The sequence below is a fragment of the Copidosoma floridanum genome, unplaced genomic scaffold, assembly GCF_036245765.1.
Source record: "Copidosoma floridanum isolate Cflo_tuat_1 unplaced genomic scaffold, Cflo_Japanese_pri ptg000025l, whole genome shotgun sequence".
In the NCBI taxonomy this organism is placed as follows: domain Eukaryota; kingdom Metazoa; phylum Arthropoda; class Insecta; order Hymenoptera; family Encyrtidae; genus Copidosoma; species Copidosoma floridanum.
In genome coordinates this window covers 7,788,988-7,816,544 of record NW_028321902.1, presented here as the reverse complement: position 1 = coordinate 7,816,544, position 27,557 = coordinate 7,788,988, and the positions used below count along the sequence as shown (strand labels likewise).

At 41.3% G+C, this 27,557-nt stretch overlaps 3 protein-coding genes across 3 annotated transcripts; 1 reads left to right on the top strand and 2 right to left on the bottom strand.

The window, feature by feature from the left end:
* The first annotated feature begins 432 nt into the window (after positions 1-432).
* On the top strand, positions 433-9,796 carry Marf1 (meiosis regulator and mRNA stability factor 1-like protein). The gene is made up of 22 exons (XM_014350240.2): positions 433-1,081; positions 1,220-1,648; positions 1,787-1,953; positions 2,462-2,565; positions 2,901-3,093; positions 3,380-3,542; positions 3,648-3,789; positions 3,855-3,940; positions 4,038-4,178; positions 4,278-4,430; positions 4,506-4,901; positions 5,146-5,324; positions 5,398-5,573; positions 5,654-5,865; positions 5,948-6,098; positions 6,170-6,348; positions 6,432-6,824; positions 6,908-7,111; positions 7,184-7,454; positions 7,536-7,975; positions 8,038-8,398; positions 8,491-9,796. Exons 1-22 carry the CDS (start codon positions 884-886, stop codon positions 8,547-8,549), a joined length of 4,797 nt encoding a protein of 1,598 aa, XP_014205726.2. The 5' UTR covers positions 433-883; the 3' UTR covers positions 8,550-9,796.
* An 877-nt stretch (positions 9,797-10,673) lies between these two features.
* On the bottom strand, positions 10,674-12,034 carry ND-PDSW (NADH dehydrogenase (ubiquinone) PDSW subunit). Its single transcript, XM_014350239.2, has 4 exons — positions 11,735-12,034; positions 11,410-11,545; positions 11,197-11,339; positions 10,674-11,100 (listed from the first exon to the last, which is right to left on the bottom strand). Exons 1-4 carry the CDS (start codon positions 11,817-11,819, stop codon positions 10,823-10,825), a joined length of 642 nt encoding a protein of 213 aa, XP_014205725.1. The 5' UTR covers positions 11,820-12,034; the 3' UTR covers positions 10,674-10,822.
* Positions 12,035-16,536: 4,502 nt separating this feature from the next.
* Sytbeta (Synaptotagmin beta) lies at positions 16,537-26,349 on the bottom strand. The gene is given in 12 exon segments (XM_089595111.1): positions 16,537-16,788; positions 16,968-17,420; positions 17,493-17,766; positions 17,849-17,944; positions 18,386-18,390; positions 18,944-19,015; positions 19,091-19,256; positions 20,628-20,722; positions 20,768-20,895; positions 21,345-21,402; positions 25,746-25,998; positions 26,245-26,349. Coding segments are annotated over 12 exon segments (1,890 nt in total). The 5' UTR covers positions 26,328-26,349; the 3' UTR covers positions 16,537-16,581.
* Between the last annotated feature and the right edge of the window lie 1,208 nt (positions 26,350-27,557).

The following is a 27,557-nucleotide window of genomic DNA, read 5'->3' as shown; positions in this document are numbered from 1 at the left end:
GATAAAATCGATACCGGACGTCGGTAACTCTCGCAGTTACCCGATTGGAAATTTTAAACACTCCCGCCTCCCGCGCGATTAGTACACTGAACGACGCACTGGTGGGGACACTTTGTATATATAGATAATTATATCCGTGGTAGTAATCAGACCGACCGACTTAAAAACGCACTTGCCACTCAAGGAACAATCCAGCGATGCACGTCACATTTTATAATCTAATAGTCTGAGGTCTTAACTTGATTTTTTTTCATAATTTGATCCAAAAAATACGCATAATTAATAACGAATCGAACAACCATCCTCGCTTTTAAGCTGGATCAGCTGATGCTCTCTTTTCTCACCGATGATACAGGCTTCCTTTTTATCACACCAGAGGGCTCATGTACAGCTGTCCAGGTCGCACGTCGCAGTCGCACGCTTGCACGCGTCCTCCCCCGTTAGCCCCGAGAGTCCCGACGTGTTATGTATTTATAAAGCTGCATTGTGTCCCTTAGAAGTTTTTTAATTCGTGACAACAAAGGATTTTAACGAGTGTACTCTATTTTAAACAGCCCATGACTTTGTGTGCGTACAATTTGACTATTGTATTTGTTTATTGATTTTGGCGCATGGATTCACTTAACACCCTCGTGGAAGAGGTTAGAATTTCATTGTTGAGTGTAGAGTGCGTGAGTGTAAACACACGTCTCGAACGCCACAAGATCTGCACCTGCAGCATTCGCACAGCAAAAGAGGAAAACAACAACAACACGTAAAATCTTTTATTTGACTAAACAGTAAACATGAAAGTGAAGAAGTGAACTCGAAGGAGTTGCGAGTGCCGACACCCCCATGACCGAGCCAGCCTACAGCCAGGCGCTTGGCCCTAGTGATAAGCACCATGGAAAACCTGGAGGAGAGCAAGCTCGCAGGCGGCGATCAGTCGCAAATAAAAGACTGCACAGCTGACCTGCTGCCAAAAATGTTGTTCCAGGGCGATGCTGCTGTGGTGGCTGCAGCTGCAGCTGCCGCAGCAGTGAAGTTCACATCAAATTATCTTCCTCCCATCGGTGTTTTTTGGGACATAGAAAATTGCCAGGTGAGTTGTTGTTTTTACAAGTAGCCAACCAAAGAATTCGCCATTCAGATGGTTGCGGTTGGAGTACTTGTCTTTACCAATCATAATATCAATTACCAAATTTGCATTTTATACTTGAAAATTTACTTTTACTTTCAGGTTCCAAAAGGCCGCTCTGCCATGGCTGTAACTAGAGTGATAAGGGATAAATTCTTTAATGGTTATAAAGAGGCAGAGTTCATTGTTGTGTGCGATGTGCAGAAAGAGAACAAACTGATAATTGACGAGCTGAATGACGCTCAAGTGAATCTGATTCACGTGTCAGCCACTTGTAAGAATGCAGCTGACGAAAAACTCAGACAGTCGATTAGACGTTTTGCCGATACCCATGGCAGCCCCGCCGCTATTATATTGATATCGGGAGATATCAATTTTGCGGCCGACTTGAGTGACTTGCGTCATCGCAAAAAAATACATGTTATTTTGTTACATAAGGAAAATACATCGGAGGCTCTCATACTATGTGCAGATGATCACTATGATTTTACGCAGCTGTTCCAATCTCTACCTTCTAGGACACCTATGAAGGTAATTGCAGTCTAAAGTCCATTTATATTGTGCAACGATTTCGCACTATGCTGATTTTAGAATACATCGGATCCACTGCCAAAGATCGTCGAAATGCATCGAATTGTGATTTAATGAAGACTTGCTTCTTTATTTCAGATGGGAGAATCATACGACTTGTTGGTCAGCAACCTGCCAGAGGATAAGGAGGCTATGGGGATAAAGCGCCGGCTCAAGCAATTGTCAAATAATTGTGGTGGACGAGTCGTCCAAATTCGCCAAAGCGCAGCTGTTGTGCGATTCAGCAATAAAGAGACGGCAGACAGGTAAGTCAGCCTTCTGCAATAATTGTGAAAATTTTAATTCATCCAAGTTATCCAAGAGGGCATGAAATTAACCGCGAAACGCGCATAGAGGGTGAAAAGAGAGGGGAAAAACGGAATAGCGCGCTAACTCGTATTTCGCCAGTCGGCGATGAGTGCCGCGCGATATCGCATACTCAAGCTACTTTACAGCTGTTTCGATTTTTAATTTTGTACATAAATACGAAAATTTAGTCGCTCGTTAGTTTTTTGTTTTTTCTCATACATGATGGTCACCGACGTTGTCTGAAAGTTTTCAAATGTGAACTTTGTTTTGTTTTTAAATTGTGCGTATGCGACGCGCCTATACTTCAACAACTTACACCTGTTTACGAATAAAGTTGAATTAATTTTATACCAAAAATTGAATTCGTTTGTGATTTTTAAAACGACCGTTAATTAATTGTACATATACGTAGTTCTCTACTTTTAACTCTCTGTTTGGTGTCAATGACACCTGTGCGAATCGCAGGGCGCAAAAGCGTATGCACGGCGAATACGTTTTCGATTCGAAAATCAGCGTGAGATACCTCAAGGAAAAGGAGCGGGACTTGTGCACCGATTCTCGTGATCAAGGTAAGCCATTTGTTTTTCAATTGCCTTGAATCTGTGCGTGCCATGTATGATTATTATTATTATTTTATACTTACAAATTGAGAAGGTAATACGTTTCGCACAAGCATCTTGACCTTGCTTTTGTTTACATTCTGACTCTTTGAGTGTGTGTTGATATTCTAACGTACTTATTCGATCTCAATAGATAGGTGTGGTGATGGTTTTATTTGTTCACTAAATTCTCTAATTAAAGAGCCCCTGAAATAATTTTTAATTAATTTGGAAAACGCATGCTATTGCATTAACATGTCTTTTTTGTTAACCATTTTTGCAAGTACGAAATTGTCTGTTTGCAGGTAGCAACGGTAACGTGCGCGAAGGCACGACGAGCGAGTCAGAAGTCGTTAGTGAAAACACTAACGAAATGTACGGGGTGGCCAACGCGATATCAGGCACGAGGAGCTTGCCTGGTACTCCGCACTACCCGACCTCCTCACCAATCGTCGGCAACTATTCCAGCTGGAATGGAATGTATTACACCCCCCAAGGGTCAGTAATTTTCCACACTCGTTTTCTCGCCCCTCCCCCTTTGGTCTGTGCTCGCGTGTGTTTACGTTTATGAAGCATTGTTGTTTTCTCATTTCCCGCGTTCATGATGATACGCCGAGATTGAGCTCTTGAGTCGTTGCGAGTTGATTTGTTTTCACGAGTCCTTGCCTCGATTCGGGCTATGAATCATAGAAGCTTTGATCTTATCTGAAACGAATTTTAATCACCAAATCCGCGAAAATTAAATTTCCGTTGCAACAAAATTGATTTTTATACTTCATTTCAGTGGGGTGTTCCCGCCACCTCCGGCTTTCGTGATGGGATACCTCCCCAACGACCCGGCCAGATCGTATGCTGAGCGCGTCAGAAGCCAGTCGCCTCAATTGTGGCCAATGTCGAATCCACAACAGCAACAGCAGTTGTATCGCTATTGGGATGATCGCTCCAAGGTAAAGTTCAACAGAGATTAGAGTGAAAACAGATTACTATATTTATTTACGTTTAAAAGAAACAATCATCTACCTGTATGATCAAACATTATTATATTTCTTTAGGTTCGTGAGTTTTCTACTCCTGAAACATCCAACTTCCGAACAGTTAAGGGCCCTCTACCTGCCAGAAATGCACAATATCCTCAGCAATCCGATTGGAATCCACCTAGACCACCATGGTCTGCCAATACCTCAAATAACTCGAGTAAGTTTCAAAATATTTTTCGTATATGTCTCATTATTCGTATGAGTTAATTTTTTTTTTTTTAGTATTAAATTTTTCAACTCATAAATTGCGAACTCCATCTCCAATGTTTGCTCCAGCTAGTCAGGATGGTAATCATTGGAATGGCCAGGTATTCATTGAAACATCGTATTAATTTATTTCGTGTCTTTTGGTGTGAAATCTCAACTTTTTTTTAATGTATTTTTTTTTTTTTTTTTTTTTTTTAGCAGGGGCACTCTGGTGGTAACAGAAAAAGAGATAGAACTCCATCACCTTATGAAGCCATGTCTACTTTACCTGGCTCAGTAAAGAGATCTGATCATGTCTCTCCTTTCAGACAGAGCAATTCTGAAAGTGAAGAAGTTGAGGTATGTGCTTCTCCAACAATACTCACTACAGAAAATGTAGTCCTTTTTTGACAACCGTCGGCATTTGGGAAAATAAATTTAAATTAAAAATTTTTTCAGAACTTTTTCAGTCCCATCAGTAGTCGCAACAGTAATGGAGTTGTCAATGGTAATTGTACTCCAATCGAGCTTCAAGTTACCAACTTGGATCAAAACATTGACCCTAAAGATATGAGACGCTATCTCTCCTCTTTATTCATGGAGCATGTCATGGTTAGTATGATGAAAAAATTAAAAAAATTAAACGTGAAATAATATCAAGCTATAACTTGTTCTCAACTTTTTCAGGTACTTCAGATCTCCATAACCGTACACTCGGATGGTAATTTCGCTGCAACCGTCAAGGTGCCCTCGCTGTCTGAGGCACAATACGCGATATCTCAGTTGCATCGTCGCAAAGTTGGTCACAAGCGTATCCTAATATCATATGTGCACACGAGTGGACCAAATCCACAAATTATTCGTGCCCAGATAGTTATGCTGTTGCAAGAGGTACCGGAACACAAGCTGCCGCTTTTTAAATTCCGCGAGATGTTTGAGAGCAGATTCATGGTATCGATTGGCATGTCAGAATTGTACAAGATGAAGGATGTATGCGTTATTACGGATGATCCGAGCGGAAGAATGGTATCACTAAATCCCGATCATCGAAACACACCCTCGCCCAATTTGAATACAACTTTGGTGAGTTATAAGTCATAATTTTAATCTAGGAGTCCAAAATCAACCCTTTTTTTTACGCGACCGTTTAATGTGATGAAACAAGGCCGAGTCTGAATCGTCAATTTTTCTGGTTGAGCCTTAGTTCCCTAATCAATTGATGATCTTGATTATAGTACCCGAAAGCGATTACTTCTGAACTATGTTTGAGTAGAAATGGTTAAAATTTTAAGATTTTCTAGTGCTTAAGTGAACCGTATCATTACAGGATGGGCAATCTTTGGAACTACCTTATTGCACGATTCATGCTCAGAAACCTTGGATAAATAAAGGCTGGGCAGAACAAGAGATGGCCTCGTTACCTAATGTAAAAATATCATTGAAGTTACTCTCCGAAAGAGTTCACCAATTGTTATCAACTCACTCTGAAATTTTGCCTCTGATGAGGTAATTTTTTATTGATTTCACTTTAATCATGCTTTACCAGTTTATTTTTATGAATTATCCGTTGGTATTGTAGCTTCCCATGTTGTTATAACGCTGAGTTTAACGAGCCCCTTGAGATTGATGAAAATGGTGTTCCTCTTGAACAATTGATTTCCTGTTTACCAACTGTTGAGATAAAGCAAGGATTGGGTTGTGGAAAAAAGCATATTGTTTGGGCTACTAATAAGGAGCAGGACGACAACCCAGACGGTAATAATAATTTTTAATACGATAGTTAAATTTTTTTGATAGTTAAATTTTGTCGTTACAATTATGGTTGTATTTCCCAGAAAATAAAAGAAGCAGTTCGCCTTTGGCAAACCAGTTAGCTTTCTTCAGTCGCGAGTTGGTCGATTTGCTCAAAACTGCTCCACACTGCCAGCTGTCATTTAATCGGCTCATTCCAGCCTACCATCATCACTTTGGTAGGCAATGTAGGGTTGCAGATTATGGATTCACTAAGTTGATTGATTTATTAGAGGCCTTATCTAACACTGTTCTTGTAAGTTACCAATTTGTGAGATTAGTAAATTATGCATTCATGCATCGTGATAAGTTTTATTATTTAAATTTGTCATATTCAGGTAATGGGTGAGGGTAACAAGCGAATCGTAACTTTATCTCATCGAGCTCAAGTGCGTCGTTTTACGTCCGATCTTCTTCGTGTCTTGAAAGCTCAAGCCAGTAAACAAGTGACACTTACGGAATTCCCTGGTGTATATGCTCGTGTAATAGGCAAGTATTATTAATTGTTACATTTTTTATCATCGCGTGCAAACGTTCATTTAAATTTGGTTCATTTTTAGGTAAACCATGGGATATCGCCGATTATGGTGTATGCAATATAGACGATATCCTTGGCGAGGTATCTGAGAACATTGTTGTAGTTACCGGCAGTAAGGATGGTAAAGATCGCGTGATTTCCATTCCCAAGAGAGAACAGACTGGTGATGAAATTGAAAGAACCAAACAATTTGCAGCAGAGGTGCACAAATATTTAGCATAAAATACCTAATTATAAAATAATCGTAGTGTAACAAACTCTAATACCCTTTTTTTATTATGCAGGTGGTTGAATTATTAAAACACGCACCTCAACAGCGAATGCTGTTCAATAAATTTGTGCCTTCCTATCACCACCACTTTGGCCATCAATGTCGCGTCTCGGACTACGGTTTCACGAAACTTATCGAATTGTTCGAGGCTATCCCGGAAATCATTAAAATTGAGGAAGGCAATGGAGAGGATCGAAAAATTTTCCTCACCGAAAAAGAAGGGATACACGTACTTGGTGAACAGATGAGCAAGCTGATCTCTCGTTACGCTGACTCGAACGGTCAGCTTATGATTTCGAGTATTGCTCAGGTTTTCCTTGAGGATTTCGGGTATGCTTTACACCCCGAGCTGTTCAATTGCAGTTCTATACTGCATTTGATGGAGAAGTTACAGGGCTATGTAAAAGTACGTGTTATCAAAAACTATTTACAATATTCAATTTACAAACGTATAATTTCTAAATGTAAACTGTGCTGTTTGACTTGCAGATTGTGAATACGAAAAATGGCGTTGCTGTCGTATCGATAGACAAGAACCATATTCAACAGCTAGGACTCGAGTGTCGTAGAGTACTAATGGATGCGGCCGATAATCGCATGCCATTTGGCGAATTCGAGCAATGCTACGAGAAATTTTTTAACAAAAAGTGTATGATAGAAAAATACTCTCACAGCCTGGAGTCTTTTGTAAAAGTAAATATCTTTATGCTAATTTTCTATTGCATATAATGTGGATGCGTATCTACACATATGTCATTTTTACAGATTTCTAACGAAAACAACGATCGCTTTATCGAATTAACGCCTATCCAACGTTTTGCCTGCGACGTACAGCGTGTACTTATAGCCCATAATGGAAAAATTAATATGTCGCAGTTCGAGGCAGCATACCTCAAAGTTATCGGAGCTGCTTGCAGAAGTGCTCAGTACGGTTACTCAACGCTCTATGCAGCTCTTCGTGCTATACCGTGCACGGTCATCGTTAAAGATATTCGTCACAGAAAAAAAGTTATTCATCTAAACAGGAAACTTAGTGGTGAGTTAAAAATTTAATTGCATAGGTGATATTCACCTAGTTGGAAAAATTTATTTTTGAAAAAAAAAATGTTTTTTCAAGCCATTGGGTTACTACCGAAAACATACGCCTCAACTTATCAGGATACAGACTCTAGCAATGATTCCATTGAAAATGGTTACTACTCGAATTCAGTAGAATTAACCAATTCAGTACCGGTAGTAACCAATTCAAATGTACCGGTTTTGAACGAAAATTCCAAGTGGAACGCCATCTCACAACAATCGGCTTGGAGTAAAGACCAAAATACGTGGGAGTCAAAATTAAGTCACTGGACTATTCCTAATAACAAAAACAAGACAGACGAGCCACGAGAGTGGTTTGGCCTGGAAAGTCGAAGTAACAATTTCTTCGAGAATCTCGAGAAAGTAGGCAGTACTTTCCCTCCTCCTCCACCAAAGCCAGATTCTCCAGAGGACTCGCATAACAAGATGAGTTGCTGGCAGTCGTCTTCGATATGGTCTAGTCCTCCAAAATTCGATGTAGGTTCCCAATACCTTGCATTTTTTTTTTCACTGCAATACATTTGTTTTTTTCTTTATAGATGCCTCCATTGACTTTGTCACCATTGAAACAAATGTCAGGTATCGAAGCATCGGACTTGATTTCACCGACAAAAAGTCTCCTGCCAGCGACTGCAAATCCGTTCAATCCTCGTGTCTCTCCCTTCTTCAGTAGCAAGCACAACGTTGTGGTTGCTCCACATCCGTCAGAACTGCCACTGCCATCGCTGTCTTTCACACCGAAAAAAACGGCCAGTCCCCAAGAACAAGATAGCGCTATCGTTACGTCAGAAAATAGTGCTAGCTTCTCCAGCTCACCTCTCACATCGAGGGATAACTCGAATAAGGAGAACTCTAGCATTGAACAAAACAACAGTATTGATACTACACCTACCAAACGCTGTAAGTATAAATATGTTTGAATCTGAGCTCGATTGATTTATGGGATCGTAAGAGAAAAACTTGAATATGCGGGATTTTTAAAATGTTTTTAGCGTTCCATGGTAAGTGCCGTCTGGCTGCACAGTTCAACCAACTGCCCTTTGATTCATAAGGTTACCAAACTACTTGCGAGTTTCACGCAATCCTTACTTTTGCGTGCGTCAGACCGATGTACGATACGATAACGCGCCCAAGCGTAAGTGCGCATGTTATTAATTTGAGTTATTACGTACTCGCGGTGAACAGACGATTCATTACTTGCATAAAAGACATTTTACCTCTGTATTACCCACGAAGTCATGCATCACAAAAACGATTATTCTTATTACTATAGTAGTAACCGTCGATGTGTATATTGTTGTAAAGTCGTTACACGAGCGATTACTTTAGTTTATTATGTCGATCTAGTGAAGCTGTAGTATTTCTGGATCGCGTATAGCATTTCCTCGTCTGTGATATAAATATTTTTGTACAAAACAATTCGTAAGAACTTGGAATGAGCAGTTTTAAAATAAGCACATCCTTCATGTTTTATAAACTTTTTTTTTTTTTTTTTTTTTTTTTTAAATCCATTTTAGTAATAGATTGATATTGCTCGTAACACATTTTTATCACGAAAAATGAGGTATTTTCTTTTTAAGAAAATATTCAAATTGTCATTATTTCTTTTTAATTTTATTTACAAAGCCCCAAGCGAAATATCAATCAAAATGAAAAATTGTGCTGTTTTAAAATTGGTGGATTATCGCGGAGAAATCTCTCAGTAGGTTCATTTTACTGTATATTGTAAAACATCTATTCGTGGAATAATTGCAAACAATTGAATGGTTATGTAACAGTAATATAAGAAACCTTTAGCCCTTCGAACCAGAAAACTTTTCCTTATTACATGAAATTAATAAGTAGTTTGGTCGTGAAAAGCAATGAAACCTAATATAGATTTTAAAAAGGATTCAATAAAAGAAAGTATTTTATTTTTAAGAAGTCATAATAATGTGAGACACGGAAAAAAGAAGCAAAAAAATTAAAAATTGTTTGATGTGAATGTGTTTGTGTATGTACGTTAGATTAGTAAGATTTCGTAGTTGTCCATATATTTTAAGTTAACATGCAACTTCATAATTGAATTCCAAAAATTAAATGTCATGCCTCAAATGCAGCTCTAACATTTTGCTTATAGTTTTGTGATTTGAATTGATCTCCTTAGATCCCCGTAACATATTCAAGTTATATTTTTCTTTTACATGCTTTTTACTGCAAATCAAGTTATGGAAATTCCTTTAATCTATAAAATTTGAAGAAAAAAATAAAACAATATCATGTTGTGAACCGAGTTCATATCAAATTTGCATCATAAAAGTGTTACGAAATAAACTCTTCATGCTAGTATTCGAGAATATTCAGACTAAAAATAAAAAAGAAATTAAATTAAATTAAGTCTTAATTACACGTCACATAATGTTTTTACCACTCAATTTTTATTTCGCAATATTTTTCTTGGTTATAATTTTTAACTGTAGAGCATGTTCATTAGTTAGTATTTTGTATACCTCGAATCCTATGATTTCTGGTACAAAATTTTTATTTACACTATGATATGGATTTTAAGTAAAATTATTTTATCTCGTAAATTATTCTCGATTACTAGAAAAGTTTGTTTTTATAATCTTATGCAAACTTTACAAATATTAAACCACTCTTGACTTAATTAAACACGTTATTATTTTGTCAAAAGTTAAAGCCAAGAAAATCATCATTTCTACTTCTGCTTATTTATTTATTATACGATGATTTATTAAATGTTTTGTATTTGTTGGGCATCTTTTTAATTATTATAAGTTTATAATGATTTAATTAGTTTGTAAGTTGCGATCTCGTAATATATTTTATTCAAACTCGTAATTGCCACTTGTAGCTGAGTCTCGAATTTTATCGTTTCAATCAAATAATAAAGAGATAAAAGTTCTTCACTGTAATATACTGGCGGCTACTTGCATATAACAAATTTTGTTAGAATATCTTTTATTTTTTGATGATTGTAGTCAATGAACAAAGTGTATTAAAAAATATTTGATGGAAATCACAAAGAGCCGAACAAAAAAGAGAAAATATGTGGATCACTAATTAAAATACAAACTGAATGCGATAAATTAGATATTTTTATATTTATACGTTGTATCGTACAATAGGAAAAAAAAAAAAAAAAAGATGAAACAAAATCAAATAAAGTGATAAATTTCGTTCGGAAAGCAAACAATGGTAATTTTTTTATTTATTATTACTAACTAAAGCCCAGCAGTGATATTACGAGTAATATTGGTAATAATGTTAATTTATTAAAGAGAAAACTGTACATGAACTAATCCCAACAGGTAACTTCTTTGATTAATCCCAGTATCCATCATCCTCGTACAATGGGAAGCAAGGTCTGGGTCTGTATTTTTTGAACACTTCTTTGCCATCTTCTGTTTTATAAGTCTGAAGGTAATTTGGTTCGTCAAAGTTACCAACAAGATGTTTGTTCTCCTTTGGCAGAGGGAATTTTTCAATGAACTCTTCATTCATGCCCGAGCCGATAGGGCCGTGTCTGCGTTCCCACACCATGCGATGCTTCTGCTTCATGAAGGCTGCAGTTACCTTGGGTGTGGGTCCAAGATCACCATCTGCAAGAACCATCATCAAACAACCTTGGTTTACATTGGAATCTAATGAATTTTAACAACAGCAATAGAGAAAAACGTTAAGATACTATTACGTACACTTTCCAAACCAGTTAGCCTCAGCCTGCTTGTAGTACTCGTAGATGGCTTCACACTTGGGACCCTCTCTTTGATCGTTATCTTCATTGACACAGTGCTCGTGACGCTGTCTCAGGATACTGAGTATCTCGTTGTCAACCATCCTGCAAAAGCCAAAGTACTGTAGACAAATGAAGCTCATGTCATTAGATGAACATCGTTTGGTCAGCTTACTGGTCCCTATCGAACTGTTGCTGAGCCTCCCACTCACACATAGGATCATCGGTGCCGCACTCATCGATGGTAGGCACCCGGCGAAACTTTTGGTGGTAGTAAGGATAGTGTTGTTGATTTGGCTCGACGATTTTCTCTGCAACGTACAATGAATATTTCAACGAATAACGAACATATATATCAACCACGTAAAGCGCTAGCTCCTATGTAACTTAACCTAACGTCAGTTGCTTTTTATCTCTCTCTCTCGAAGAAAGTAAAAAAATAGAAGAGTTCATTGCTGGGCCGACGATTAGATAATAAGTGCACGTCGGTATGAGCTTACCTCGGAAAAAAGTCACCGGTCCGTCGATCATTTCGTAAACGGACATGATAAAGCGCATCAAAGGATTCCTTGGGTTATTCTCCATTGCAGTTGCGGCCCTCGGCTGGTTGTAGATTAAACAACAATAAACGATATATCATGGACTCGCGCGCTGCATGGGTATATGATATTCCTCGGTTGTTTACTTAGATTTTTGTCGCTCGAAAGGATCGGAGCGCAAGGTGCGATATTAGGACCCTTGCTCCGATTCCTCCCTCTTGACTGATAATTGCAGCAGACCACACTGTCTGTCGTCTGTATTTTCTTATTTGGATGTATCGGGTGTATATATATCTATAGTATCTATATTACTCCGCAATCGCCGCCAGACAGTTACGACGTGACAATGTTGCGTGATGGGGGGCGCTACTGTCGATTTACTGGTGATGTGTTCCGCAATCTCACCAGTAGAAAAGCAGACAACGTCGGTCTCCTTGCTCTTTTTACTTTTTCGTGACTTTTTCTGATCGTATACGATAATATATAGGTATGTATATGTATAAGTGGATTATAATCAAAACAAAGCAGACGACCGAACGTCAGTAAATTTCACGAAAAAGTGTAGACCGACGTCGTCTGCTTTTTTACTGGCCAGATAGCGGAACACGTATACCAGTAAATCGACAGTAGCGCTGTAACGTTGTTATTGGGTTATGTCTTACGTATTGTATTGTATGCAACGTACTGGCTGGCGACGATTGCGGAATTCATAAACGGAATAGTATATAACACAGGAACGTTGGAATAGTATAACCCAATAAAGTAGGAACGTTGGAATAGTATAATCCAGTAACCCTACAACACAGGAACGATGGAATGGTGTAACAGGAACGTCAGAATGGTACAACCCAGTAGCCCCATGACATAGGAACGTTGGAATGGAATAACCCAATAACACAGGAACTATGGAATGGTATAACAGGAACGTTGGAATCGTATACCACTGAAACAACGGAATGGTATAACACAGTGTATTTCACATTTCACAATCGCTGCTAGCCAGTTACAGTCAGTTACACATGTACATACGTACACACGTACGATATACATATACATATATATATATATATGTTTGTTCCATAACTATCAGTTGGTCAAAATGGACAACTGTATTACCATGCAGTTTTTCTCTTATCAATATTTCGGTTCGTTAGAAAATTAATTAATTTATTATTAGTACATATAGTACCTATGATATATGATTGCAATGTACTTAAGTTTAACTAACGAATACAATTGTGTTTAATACTATGTATGTTTTTGGTAAGTTTGACTTAAAATACCGCAAGGATCTTGAAAAAGAATAAAGGAAAAAGAAAACAACAAGAAAAAAAATACAATAATGAAAAATAAAAATAGTTATATAAAATAAAACGAAAAAACATGTCAATTTTTCTCGAGTATTACTGAAATGATGCGATTTCTCCGCAAAAACGTACGTCTGTACGGGACGTCGAGGGATGATTAAATCTAAGACTTGGGTGCGAAAAAAACTAAACAACAGTATTTGGTGTACACTCAAATTTGCACAATCAAATGGAAATTGCACATTTCTCTTTATTTCGCGCCAATTATGAAAGGTACACCGTTTGCACGTATACATACATGCCACGAGAAAAATTTTTGTTTGATGCACATATCACACACACTTTGACATCATCTGTTGAATTTGAAATATATATATTTATAATTCCTATTTACCTCGTAGCTAATATCCTTTTCAAATTCTTTTTTTCTCCTTCATAACACTACCTAAAGACATATACGTCATTTTCCTTCAAAGTCCGAGGCTCACACTTTACTTTTAAATTTTGCCATTTCCTCACATCCTCTTTTTTTAATCACATTATTATATATAATAGTTATAGATTTTTATATTTTCATGAAATATAATTACTTTTTTCTCTTTTGACGGATTGCGCTGTTTTTCTGTTATAATTTCTCGACTTTCAACATTTAATTAAAATCTTTCTTTTTATTGTTTTTAGTTTTTATCATATATTTTTTTCTTTTTTTTTTTTTTTTTTTTTAATAATTTGTAAAGCAAGGCAATCATCGTCTTGCAGTTTTTACTCTGCAAGCGAGACTCGATTGTTTGTACGACATGAAAATATACTCAATACATTATATCTCTTTTTTTTTTTATTATTACAATAACATAGAATTTTTTTTTTTTTTGTCAAGGGACTTTTTCTTTTTACTCGAGGCATTGTACGTAATTAACTGTGCAGTTAATTCATAGCGTAATATGTTGTACATTACATACTCAATTATGATTGCGTCGATGGTAAGTGATGAGCTTTCCTCTGTTTCTTACCCTAAGCCACTTATATTTTGCTAGTACTTCGTTTACATTGATATAATTTTTTTATTTTGACATATACATAAATATTTGTTAAATTCCAAGATTTGTGACGTAATTGGTGATTTATTGGAAATAATGAAAAATTACAAAGTCCATACTTCTATAGAAGTGGTTGGTACGTTGGAAAAAATTTTTTTTATTCAATTGTGCGTGTAATAAAAATAAGACACGTTTCAAGGTGATTAGATTCAAAGATTTGTGAGTTGTCAATTTTCACATATTCCCAATTGTTTTTTTTATAAAAACGGTATTTTTTATTTAGAGGCTGACTAACTTTGGTTTATTAAAATCAAATATTGAGCTCGAAAATTTTTGTCTCTTTACTTTTATAGCCGGAGCTTACAATTTTCGAGACAACTCATAAATTTTGGCTTACAATCACCTCGAACCCTTTTTTAAAAATATTTATATTTTCAAGGCATATGAGTTTATTCACGAAATCATCTCTCGCTTACTGTGCTCTATTTATTTTTCAACTCTTTTTTTTTTTTTTTTTGTATATCGTTTCTGTTCTGTGATGATTTTTCTTTTTTAACGCACAATATATTGTACCATTTTAACAAAAGTATATGTACACAAAAGTATATTCCTTGTCTTTGTCTTTAGGTATAGAGAAATATATATATTCATTTATAACATTTGATTCATTTTTTAATTAATCACTTATGCTATACAATATACATATATACGCATGTGTATCGTTTAAAATGCAGAACAATATAGAAATAGTATGAGGTAAAAGGTTGTCTTCTTTTTTTTTTATATATGTATAATATATTTATGTATATCATAATATTTAAGCGTAAATTTTGGACGACGTTCTCACGCCCACGATCGTGGGAACGTTTTTTTATTTTATTATTTTTATTAGTATCATTATTATTATTATTTTGCCCTTCTCATCATTCAACCTGCCATAGTGCTCTGTCAAACTGATTTATTACTTTTAATTATTGTTGTAATCGTTATAATTATTATTTTTTATTTATTTTTTTTGGTTATCATTAACGTTATGAAAAAGTGACCATTGGATCATGTAACATACTTCCTTCTTTCAACAATTAAATAGTAAACACGAACTGGATGGTTTTTTTTTTTTTTTTTTTTTTTTTTTTCTATGAAAACTCGTGAACCTCCCTAGGTAATATATATCAATTCAAAATGGCACTCACGCCTTAAACAATATCTTTATAATTTACATACCTTTGTCACAGTGGAAAAATGCAGTTTTGAACTTTAAACATGTAATGCCTGTAAACATTCAAGTTTTTATACAAACAAATAAATATGTATTGTACACGTTGACATCTATTAGAATTTGATCTATAATGGCTCTTTTTTTTAATTTATAGTCGAGAAGTCCTCGGAATGCTAGACACAGACGTAAGTTTTTTTTTTGTTGTTGTTGTTATTGTTGATCATAAAAGTAGGCGACGAGGGTGTAAGTGTATAATATATAATATTTATGTCATTATGTAGGCCACAAGTGCATTATACAACAATTTTCCGTATTATCACCGTTATTTCATTTATAATAATAATTTTTTTTTTTCATACCACCTTGGGATCATATGTAGAACAAATTCTAAAAAGGTGTGTCAGTCCAGCGAAACATTTTTATTTATCATCATTTTCAAATTTTACACAAAATTTTCCCTCCTCGTCTAACGAGAAGGAGAAAAACAAAAAAGTACGTGTGCAAACGGACGATAAAAGTTGCGTGTATATATATATATGAATTTGAAAAAAGTCTTGCGTTTTCCTTACGGCCTATATACAACATACGTATGTATATAAGTAGGTATAATACGATCTTGCAATCTACTTGTGCGACAGAAAAATTTTATTCGTATAGAGAAGCGCACGAGTGGCATTTTTTAAATATTCCTTTGCCCTTTCCGGTTAAAAAACATTGTGCACTATATAGCATTGAAAAAATTTGCCCGCTAGTGCGCGATTGTATAGTATATTTCAAATACGAGGTTGCGACTCTCCCTGCACTCGGCAGAGGAAGGGGTTGAAGCTAAAATCAATCGACAGTGGTACGATGTTTTTGTACCTGCCTTTAACATTTTTTGTTTTGTTTTTAGTGCCTCGATCTTCCTCGACACAAATTTCCATGCACACCAAACGTTACATTTTATATATATTTGTATTTTTAGCCCATTTATAAAATTTTTTCAGCAAATGACAAACAGGTGTTGTGTACTCGATCGTTCTTGCGTTTGGGGAAAAAAGGGGAGACACACGCATTGTCTATAATCGAAAATTGTCTACTGAGAGCGAAAATGTGATAAAAATGTAATATTCATACGTATATGTATATGCTGATAGAAAAGTGATTGTTGCTTCGTCATCTCACGGCTTACACCATGGGCGGAGGGTATTTATATATGTATATATATTTACGACAATCAAGCAGAGGTGGGGGAATATAATCGGTTCAGTGCAGTACGTGCCACTTGGAGATGGTCTGCCTGGGCGAGTTGGCCATGACCAGCCAGTGTTCACGACTCGGGTTCGGGGCGTTGTCGTAGTTGGAGGTCGTGCCTATACCGGGGCCTATTATGCACGTGCCTATGATCGCGTCGTTACCCGCAGCCTCGCTGCTCGAGTCCACCACGCATATCTGGAAATCCAGCGATTTGTTCTTCTCAATGCAATACACAAGTACACAAGACAACAAAATTATTATAAAGAAAAATTCAAGATCAGTCAAGTTCCACCTGTTGGACGTACGATGAATTATTTGTAACTGTTTTACTTACCTATTCATTCATGTACGAGTACAAGTAGTAAGATGATGATGTAGCAAAGTGACTGACTGACACACACACACACACACTGCACCTAAAAAAAAGAGAAAAGAAATAGTGGACGCACCTCGATGGCGGACGAGCCGAGGGCCGAGGTGGGCACGTTGAACGACATGGCCTCGTCCCAGGCGGGTGACCTCGTGGCCTTGCACACGGCCGTTTTTTTCTTCTTGACGCGCCTGTCGTTGCTCAACAAGCCGACCTTGACGAACGGATCGAGGGTGTCCCTGCCCGGGCCCGGAAACAGATTCCTCGCCCTGTGAACGACGAGGGTCAGCCGTTGGGCCGAGGGCAGGTACGACAGGGATATAAGGACCTCCTGGGTCTCCTCGGGTGGCTTGCGCTCCCGGCTTATGTCGCCCACTATCTCCACCGGCGAGGTCGACGACGTGAGGTTCAGCTCGTCCAGGATCACCCGCACCGAGCCGAACATGTCGTTCCGCGAGGTCCGGTCAAAGTCCAGCACCTTTTTGTTTTGTTTTTGTCCATCGTAAGTATATGTGTCCATCATCACACGGTGTATGGTATATATGTATACCTGGACGATGAGGGTCTTGTCCTGCAGCTCGTCGTGGCTGACGGGGAACTTGAAGTGCTGGTCAAAGTGGGGATTGGGCTCGTGGCTCCAGACGGGCGTCTGGCGTTTGCGGGCGTCCACCTCCGGGCTGAGGGTGAGCTTGATGTAGGGGTCGTTGAAGCCCCCGTGGTCGCTGCTCGGTATGTTCTCGCCCTTTATCAGGTAGACGTCGAGGTCCGACTTGTCGTAGTCGTAGCTGAGCCGCAGGTGCAGCCGACCGAGGGATTTGCCGCTACTGTGGGTGTTTTTTCTCATTATAAAAAAAAACAAACAAACTCTATGATCGAGTGAACCCCCCTCCCTCTCGGTAAACTCACCGTCGCGAGCTGCTGGGCAGGATGATGGGCTCGGCCCTGCTGCGGTAGAGGTCCGGTTGGAGGGCGCCCAGTGGGGAGGCCGGCGGTCCCGAGCCGCTGTCGCTGAAAGCACACACATTTACCCATCACCCATACGCGCTTACACACGCGAAAGAAAAATCCTTTGTCCATCGTTTTTTCGGGTATACGTGTATATACGTATATAGACATTGAGTACATCCATATGGTATGGAGTTGTTGGTGTATGCTTTGTTTTGTTTCCATTTCAACAGTCAGAGAACTAGAGAGAAAGAGAGAAGTGGGTCGAAAGATCAAGAAGACCGAGGATGGACAGCTACATTACCTCGAGCACTCGTTTTGCGGGTTTTTTTTTTAATATACCTTTTGACCTGTCTGACCATACGCGGCTCGTTCTACTACAGCTGCTTCGTCGAAAAAAAAGAAAGAAATTCAAAAGTTACGTTTAAAAAGTGCCAATCGGGTGCAGATCGGTATACGTAAATCTCGGTATAGTCAGCCCATCCAAGCGATCGGCACTGCGACTGATGTGGTCAGCGAAACACCAAAGAGAAAGAAAATATCCAAGTATATAGCATCGGGCAGGCAATGAAGAAACAAACGTATATATATGTATGTATATGTGCACAGAGAAGAAGAAGAAGAAGAAGAAGAAAAAAAAAAAAAAACAGATCATGAGCACATCATCGTAAATATACAACCATCACAAGAGTAAGAAAAAAGAGGCAAAAGGGCCAGAGAGGATAGGGGGGGGGGGGGGCAGAGAAAGATCGGCTATACGCTAACGTACGAGAAGGCAGGGATGGCAAGATATTCCTCCACAGCCAAAATATTGTTTGAAAGAAAAAAAAAAAAAAAATCCTCCTTCTGTCGGTACGTAAACCCCCAAACAATTCAACGGGAAATCCTGCAGTGTCCTATAGCTTGCCATCCCTTGAGAAGCGGTGAGCCAAAAAAAAGACGGTGGTAAGTACATATAACATGTACACACGGATGTGTATGTGGATGGAAAGAATTGTATGTATATGTGAAGGAGAGACGCGAGAGTCATCAGCCAACAGTGGGAAGGAAAGCAACGCACCCAAGTGAGAACGAGGCGCGGGGCGGGGGTATGAGTAGGGGCGACAGGCAGCGTCCAGGCGATGCGGGCTGATGCTGGTGGGCGACCCCCGAGGACGACGACGACGACGAGGAGGACGGCTGCTTCGGCGAGTGGTGGTGAGCCGGGGAGGGGCCGCCGCAGGACTGCTGGTGGTGGGTGATGGCCTGCAGCTGCGAGGACCCTGCCAGGGAACACAGGGAACCACCGCTCGACTGACCGGACGTCAGGACGAGGGGGCTTGGACTGCTCCGGGCGTCCAACGAAGCTGCTCGCACTGGCGATGGTGACCTGTTTTTTTTGGTTTTCCATACTTTTTCAGACTGCAGGTGATTCCTTTTTACCTCAGGGTTCACTTGGGGTTTTGATCAAACATACAGGGAATATAATTGCTCTTGCCCAACTATATACTGTCAAAGTCTGTGCGCGCGTGCACGTATTGATATAGTCGCTGCAGGCGGTGGTTCGTGTTACGCGTGTAATTAAAATGCACCACCAAGAGAGACGCGAACGGGTGGGGTGGGGGGCCGATTTCACGAGGTCATGGATATTTTTAACGAGAGGAAACGGATATTGGAAAAATTATCCCCAATGTTGTTGTACACGTTTCCGTGCGTATTGTATATCTCGAGAGAGAGAGGGAGAGTCAAGCCGAGTAGAAGAAGAAATGAACAATGGACGGGGTATCGCATCACCGTCGGCTTATATTATTTCGATCGTCGGCCAATACACACCTGATTTGGCTCGGTAATTTGATTAAAAGCATTAAACCGACCGGCCAGATGTACGGCTTTTACATAACACACGGCCACATCCCCTTGGCCCATCAAAGATCGATCGCCGATCGACAGCCCAACACGTAAATTTACGTCGGCCACCCACACACACACGCGCGTGGAAAAATATTTTTCCAAACCAAAGATAATCCCTATACGACAAGGGAAGGGTAGGGGGGTGGAAATAGGCCGCGCACGCGATGTTTGGAAACGTCCCCCTGGGCTCCGCGTATATATTATAGGAATAACAATTTCCAAGAGACGCGCGACTATACGGTGATGCAAACAAAAAATACCTATACGTGTGTATATTATACAAATGTAGTGGACGAGAGACGGACACGTATTATATCATACAACGGATGAGGTACGGGGGAGGGGGTAACATAATAGATGAGCGCGACCCCAATTGGCTTTCAATTTCCTGATGCTGGTGTATATACACACACACATTGTACAACCACCCCCCCGTGCCCCTATAAAGCTCATGATGCGGGTGTACAACGCGTGACGAAGGACCATCCCCCTGAGATACACCCCTTTCCTCGAGACGCGGCGATTTTGGTTTTACGATGAAAAATACACAGCATTGTTTTGAATCAAAAAAATACACACTATCGTATATACACTTTGTATATACACAAATACGCGTCCCCCCCCCCGTCCCTCGTCGCGTGAAGAGGCAAACAAAACAAACCGCAACTGAATTCGTAACGAAAAGCACTCTCCCTTGATTGGGGGCCGAAAGCAAAAAGGCTTCCTTTCATCGGGACAAAAAAACACCCATCGATCACCGCTCCGGGGGGGTCCATTAGTCAACGCTGCGCTTGTACGTAGGGGGGGGGTGTATAAGGAGGAGGAGGAAAAAAAAGTGGGTATAATGTACCTGGACCCCCGGCTGGGGGGGTAGGACGAGGCAGCGTGTAGGGCCTCGTGGTGGCGTCCGTCGGGCCCGTACGTGCGTATCTGGGGACTCGAGCTCTGGTGTTGGAGGGGCTGCTGCTGGTACGGCGGCTGTTGGTCGGCCGACGCGGGGGGCAGCTGTTCCTGGGAGCCACTGCTCGTCGACGCCTGTCTCGAGAGGCTCGTCAGCGTCCTGCCCATGACGAGGCCCATCCGGCTCCCCGGCCGGCTTCCCTGCTGCCCTCCACCACCTGCCATATCAGTGTTTCAAACGCTATTTTTTCCATTCAGGGCGCCACCGCGGCAACCGAGGAACCGACGCGGCTCATTGGACATATCCCTTATTTTTCCCCCAATTCAGATTTCACGCGCCGGAAAACACTTTTTATATACCCAAATAGCAATAACTTTGACAAGAACATCTGCTCTCCCGCTCAGATATGATGCACAACGTATATACGAGGAATCTATTGGCTCTTTGAACCAATAAGTTTATTTATTATCAATCACCTCGCATGTACACATACAATCATCATCATCATCTCTTGAGACTAATGTTTCAAGGTGAGCTCGAGGTCACCTGCAGCCTCTTCGTGTGATGCTGGTCCGAGTAATGCGAGTACAGGGTTTACGGGACGAGGATCCAATATGAGGTGGCAAACATAATTTTTTCTTTTTTCATCTCATGAATTGTACTTGCCTGAATCAGTCGACGAGGTGGGCTGCACGGCATGGTGTTCCCTGGTCGCGTTGAACTCCTGCAAAAGCGTAAAAAAAGAAAACAAAAAAAAGTTGTGAAATAATGATAAACAACCGGAGGAAGGTTGTCGTGTGACGCTACACGGTGAAGCGCGAGTTCAAACGGCAACAAGTACATTGTACCTCTTGGCGTAAAAGATGCTTATCCCCCCCTCACCCCTGACATCCATGTTACTCTACCAGGGATGAGTTTTGCAGGAGGTGCATCGCGAGCCAACGGTGAATTATCGAGCGGTTGTGCTCGTTTCCCTCCCTGAATAATTAAAACTCACGCACGATAGCCTCCTTTTTTTCCCCTCATAACTATATTCATTTCGTAATAATTCTTTAAAAGGCATCGATCCCTTCCATCGTGTACGCGAGCAGCTCTCTCCCCCAGGGAGCCTTTTGTTTCTTACAATCCCTCGCCCCTCGAGTCATCCACCGCCAAAGCCAAGAAGCAAAAAGGCTGGGGGTTGATGAACATAATAACCGCACACGGGTTGACCTACAAAAGTCACTGGCTTGCGTATACACGTATCGTCAAATCCTCTCTCTCTCTCGAGAGAGAGAGAGAGAGAAAGAGAGAAAAAAATAAAATAAAATAAATGTGCTTCGAGGGATACGCGTGAGATGGGATCGCTCAAAGTGGGAGTTCTCGAGGGTGCCTCTCTAAAGTCCAAGTATCACCGGAGGGGAGGCGCTCTCGCGCTTTTTTCTATCTCCGGCTATACACCCCCAGCCCCTCTTTGCGTACGCGTTATCGTATGGACGTTGTTGTTTGCGGTATCGTTAAAATTAAATGCGTGTCTTTTTTTTTTTTTTTCTAAATAAAAAACCTTTCAACCTTTCGAAAATTGCGTAAAAAATTGTGTAATGTAAATGAGCTGCTCGTTCGCGCATTTCCAAAAGTTTTGGTACAAACGCGGTAGAGAGACGCGAGGGGTATGTACATCCGCCTGATTACGCACCCGCTGAGAGTGCATATTAACCCGATTCCCGTGCGCTCGCGTTTTAACGAATAATTAATGGGTCGCGAGTACCATGTCGACTCTCTGGCGCGGGGGAGGAAAAAAAAAAAAAAAAAAAAAGACAAGTCGAGGCTGATCGGTATGGAAAGACACATACATACCCACAACGAACGACTTGTAGATTTTGAAATTTCGGTATATAATAACGGGTGGATGACGGGTGGGGGATGGAAAAAGTAAGCGCACCCCGAGCCAGCGGTAATAAACTCGGCGAGCGACAGGGCGCAACTGGTGCTCCCCTCTCTCCCCGCACTTTTACTTACACGTATATATATATATTTGCACACGCGCGCCCAAAACGAACAAAAAAAAAAAAAAAAAAAAAAAAAAGAAAAAAGAACCGAATACACATCACCTGTATGGATTTTCTCGACGTGTCCCTGAGAAGCCTTATTGGAACCCTCCCCCCCTCGATCGCTTCCCAAAAGGGGGAAGAAAGAAGGAAGAAGGGGATGAGCCTCTCATGGTGTACGATATGTATTTTATCTTGTAGGGGCGATTGGGGTGGTTAATACCTCGAGGCTGTCCTGGCTGTCCTGGACGATCGAGGACGAGGTGGACGAGGGTTGGTTTTTGGCCTGGCGCTGGGTCCACCTGCCCCTGATGATCGCCACGCCCGTGATCGCCCCGATCCTGCTGCTCGCCGACACGCTAGTCGTTGAGCCAGCCGCGACCTCCTGGGAGGAGCCGGCGGCTGGCTGTCCGCAGGCTAGCTCGAGCACATCCCCAAACACCTCGGACAGCTTGTCCGTCACCTTGGCGCACCTCACCGCCTCCAAAACCAGGGTCACAACCGTCCCTCGCCACCACCCCCCCTCCCTCCCGTCTACCGCAGCTCTCTACCAACCAGCCTCCCTCACCCACTCGCGCGCACACATCTATGTATATACGTATGTTGAACGCGCACTGCGTACGTTTAATAATCCCGTGGCCGAGGTTGTTTTTTTTCTTTTTTTTTTTCTCTTTATCCTCCTCCCTGTCTCGACAAGTGGGTGCGTGCAAGCCGACTGAGCGCGACGAAGGCGTGCGCTCCGCGTCCTCCCTCGACGCCGCCGCTGGCCGATGCGTGCGCCGCAACAGGTCTCGCCTCTCTCTTTATAACCGTTTGGGGAGGGGGGTGGGGGAAAGCCCTGTGCCGATCGGTCCCCGTGCTTCTTCCTTTACACTTTTCAATTTCAAGGACCTTGAACCACCACCGTCAGTGCTCGGCCAAAGTAGGTCAAACGAGGGCAGCTCCGAGAGAGGGTGTCGGTGGCAATTACCGCTCCAAGGGCCACACCCTCCGTGTGTATATAATATACGTACGCGTGATTGGTAGGTATATGTATATATTACAGCTCCCGTAGCCGATGATTATCCGTACGGGCGTGTGTTATCTTTGACCTTAATTGCTGCCGCCATACGGGCTGAAATCGGATGTAATCAGGGGTGGCAGGGATGATTGGCCTTTTTTTTTTTTTTTTTTTTCTCTTGGAGATTGTCCAGAGACTTTCGGGGGGGAGGGGCGAGTGAAAAGTGTAAAAAAAAAGGTTTAAGGAATAAAGAAAGGGGAGGGTGGAGGGCAACTTGCGGGCTTTATCGATCAGACCGACTCGTCCTCCGACGCGTGACCCTCTCCCTTTTCGCACCGCAACAAGTTCTCCTCCGAAAAATAATCCATCCCTCCGTTGTCCCTCTCGCGCATATATATACGTGCGCGACGCCGCGGACACGTTCGTTGCTCCCACCTTGTCCGCACCTGAAGCGCTCGCGTGTACGTGCATCGGGACAACGGTCGTGTTTGGCATTTTTTGGTCCCGTGACTTTGATTTTTTTTTTTTTTTTTGCTCGGCACTGAGGTAATACAGAGCCGAGAGTTGCCGCGTCACTTTTTTTTCCTTCCCCTTTGTCTTATATGGCCAGAGTGTATATAGGTGTACCGAGTTCAAATACGACCCGCAACCACACGGTTTGGATGTGTTTTTTTTTTTTTTTTTTTTTTTTTTTCAACCATGACTAGAACGAGTTGAAAATATATTGATCGATAAGGTAAACGGGGAGAAATATCGGGTATGTCTCGGCAAGTAGAAAAAGCCGGCTTTGGTCGGACGAGCTGTTACCCGCGCAGGAGAGAATCATATCCCTATGTAACTTCGAACGGTAGAGCTTCGCGTTACCGACGGACGGGCACCCTCTGTTGTTGTTGTTGTTGTTGCAAGATTTTTTAGTTTTTGGGTATGGCATACAATATCATACACGGAAACACACAGTGTAGCTAAGTATATGTTTTCAGGGAATGTAGAGTATGCGTTTCGTATGAACAGTAGTATATTTCGGGAATTTGCGTAACTATACAATACAAAGCATCCTGGTTTACCTTTGGCTGAATTTCAGAGAACAATATTTTGATCAGCAGCGAATCGGAAAACATTGTTTCACAGCTTGTACGAGCGATTCCACGAAAAGTCATCCATCGCCGACTTTTGAATATATTTCATACAAAATTTAGAGACGTTGTGGTGTGTGTGTGTGTTTAACACTTTGGATCGCTTTGAGATTTGCTGATTATTCTCGTAATAATAATAACTTTTTTCTCAACTTAACGAGTTATACACATCGGAAAAACTCGATTGATGTCTAATAGTATCTTGAACTTCTTGTTTTAACAATGAACTATATATTCTTGGACAAAGTTACAATATATCACGCTTTTTTGCAATGACTCACATTTTTAACGGAAATTTGAGGGAAAATGATCCAATTGCAGCTTTTTGAATACAAATGAAAATTCGCGAACAAAATATGTCGATCGAGCTTTCAAACTAGAAAAGCTTGTTTGAAGAGTGAAAATAAAAAATGTAACCCTCAATGCTGATCTTATTTCATGGGACAGCACGACTATTAAAAATGAAATAATCAGATTGGAAAAAAAAATCCAAACCAATAAAAGAAAAAAAAAAAAGAAAATGTAATTGGTACTTCTAAAAAAAACAATGAAACCGCTTCGTGGAATCGCTCGCACATAATCCCGTTGCACCGGGAGAGCGATGCAAAATTTGCCCACATTTCAGGAATAGGTAAGCACATATAGCCATAGAATCGCGATTCGCGAAAACGAATAATGTCATAGTCCAAGGACGAGCCAGTTGTGTACCTTTCAGCCACACATCAGAGCTCACGTGCATTAAGCGGCACTCCATTAGAGAGAGCTCGATCATTTCCCCCTCGGCGCTGCTAATTAGGAATTAAAAATTCAGCCCGGCTACTCTCTATACCCGCTCTGTATTGTTCCCTGCATACGTGCCGTCGAGCAAAAAAAAAAAAAAAAAAAAAAAAATCTTCGGCTCGCCTACCGTGTTCTGGACGGAGTAGTAGCACGGCTGGGGCTTGCGGTGGCAGTCGAGGGGCAGGTGGCAGGCCTCCAAGTCCCGATGATCGGTCTGCCCGTGTCTACCCTCGGCGGCTGCACCACTGCCGGTTCTCAGCTGTTGGCGCAGGATCGTCGGGCTGGACGGGTGGTGACCGAGGAGGCTGGGCGCCTTGGGCGGGTCGGGCCAGCGGTCCAGCGAGCTCCAGCTCTTCACCTTGCCCTGGGCCGTGTAGTACCTGCAATCACGCCACTTCAGTCACTTTTTTTTTTTTTTCCAATCGGGGTATCGTATGCTCTTTGACTGCCGTTATTTCCGATATGCCATCTCGGACGACGCGGAAAAACTAAAAAAAAAAAACTATCAAGTGGGCAAACACTTGTCTCCGGCCGCCCACGGCACCAATTCCATTCGAGTCTCTGCTCATCCGTGCACGTGAGGGAGGGGGTAACTCACGTAATAATAAAAGTAATCTCCCTCTCACCTGTAAACGACAATCGTGACGGCTATGACGAGGGCAAGGCCCGTCCCGGCTGCCGCCCCCAGCACGGCCGACGAGACCATCATCCTTCCTTCCTTTGATTGCTTGTTTATTTATAGCTCCGGTATAAATGGCACTTTCGTCTGGCGCCTCAATTGCAGCCCATTCACTCGACGCCGGCTCGTACCAGCCATGACCACCTCTTTCTTCTTTATTACTTCCACTGCAATTCGATTAACAACTTTGGTTATTATTTTTAAGGATATCCCGTGGCGCGATGTTAATATCAAACAATACGTATGTGTGGAATCAAAGTATATATACATATATGTAAACGACTCGGATGGCTTGCCGGCGAGCAATGAAGCGGCGCTCGCGGGTGTAATCGAGTTACGTCCCCGGCGCGAGTACAAACGCCGATAAATCACAAAGAGGTAAAAAAATTAACAAAAAGAAGCAACGTATATAATATAGGTATGGCAAAAACGACCGAAAAAAAAAAAACATCAAGTGCGTGGGCGCGCGGAGTTGGAGAGCCACCGATATAATATAGGGAACGAGCAAACATATGTTCGAGCGAGCAGAGGCGCGCTTGATTGCAAAAGGGCAAAAACAGGAGAGCAAGGGATGGAAAGGGTTGGACAGCTGGCCTCGTAAATTCCCCGGCCCGTTTACCGGGATAAGCCGGGCCGATCGATATTGTAAACTGGTGGAGTTGCCAGTCCAACAGCCCCTCGCTACATTTTTTTTTTCCCGATATGGATCACACATGCACGTATATTTGATCACATCGAGAGTGAGACATCAACAGTCACTTTTTGCAAAGTTGATAAAATGACGGTGTAAAATTAAAAAAAAAAAAAAAAAAAAAAAAATGTATATATTATATACGTATGTATTAAGAGAAGGTGGATTTTAATTACCGCAACCAGTTGTCATTGGAAGGAAGAAGAAGAAAAAGGGGAGAAGAAGAAGATAAGCGATAGAGCGTCCGTGCGATACAGCGGCTGGTGTGCCATCGGGGCTAGCCGGCTGGGTGGTTGGTGAGCGACTGTGCCCGCGTCTCTCGGGCGCAAATGTGTATCTTGGCGCGCGCCGCTACCCCCCCTTACCAGAGTGGCGCGAGGCCCGTGACAGACGGAGGGAAAAAAAAAAAAAATATATATATACATCGCTTACCTCTACACCCCTTCCTTCGCGCTGCAACAAGGAGGATAGAGCGCGCCCGGCCCGCCCACGCTCTCTATGTACCTTATCTCCCCGGCCTCTATCTCGATCCACCCACTCTGTGATGTACACACACACGTACCTTCCGA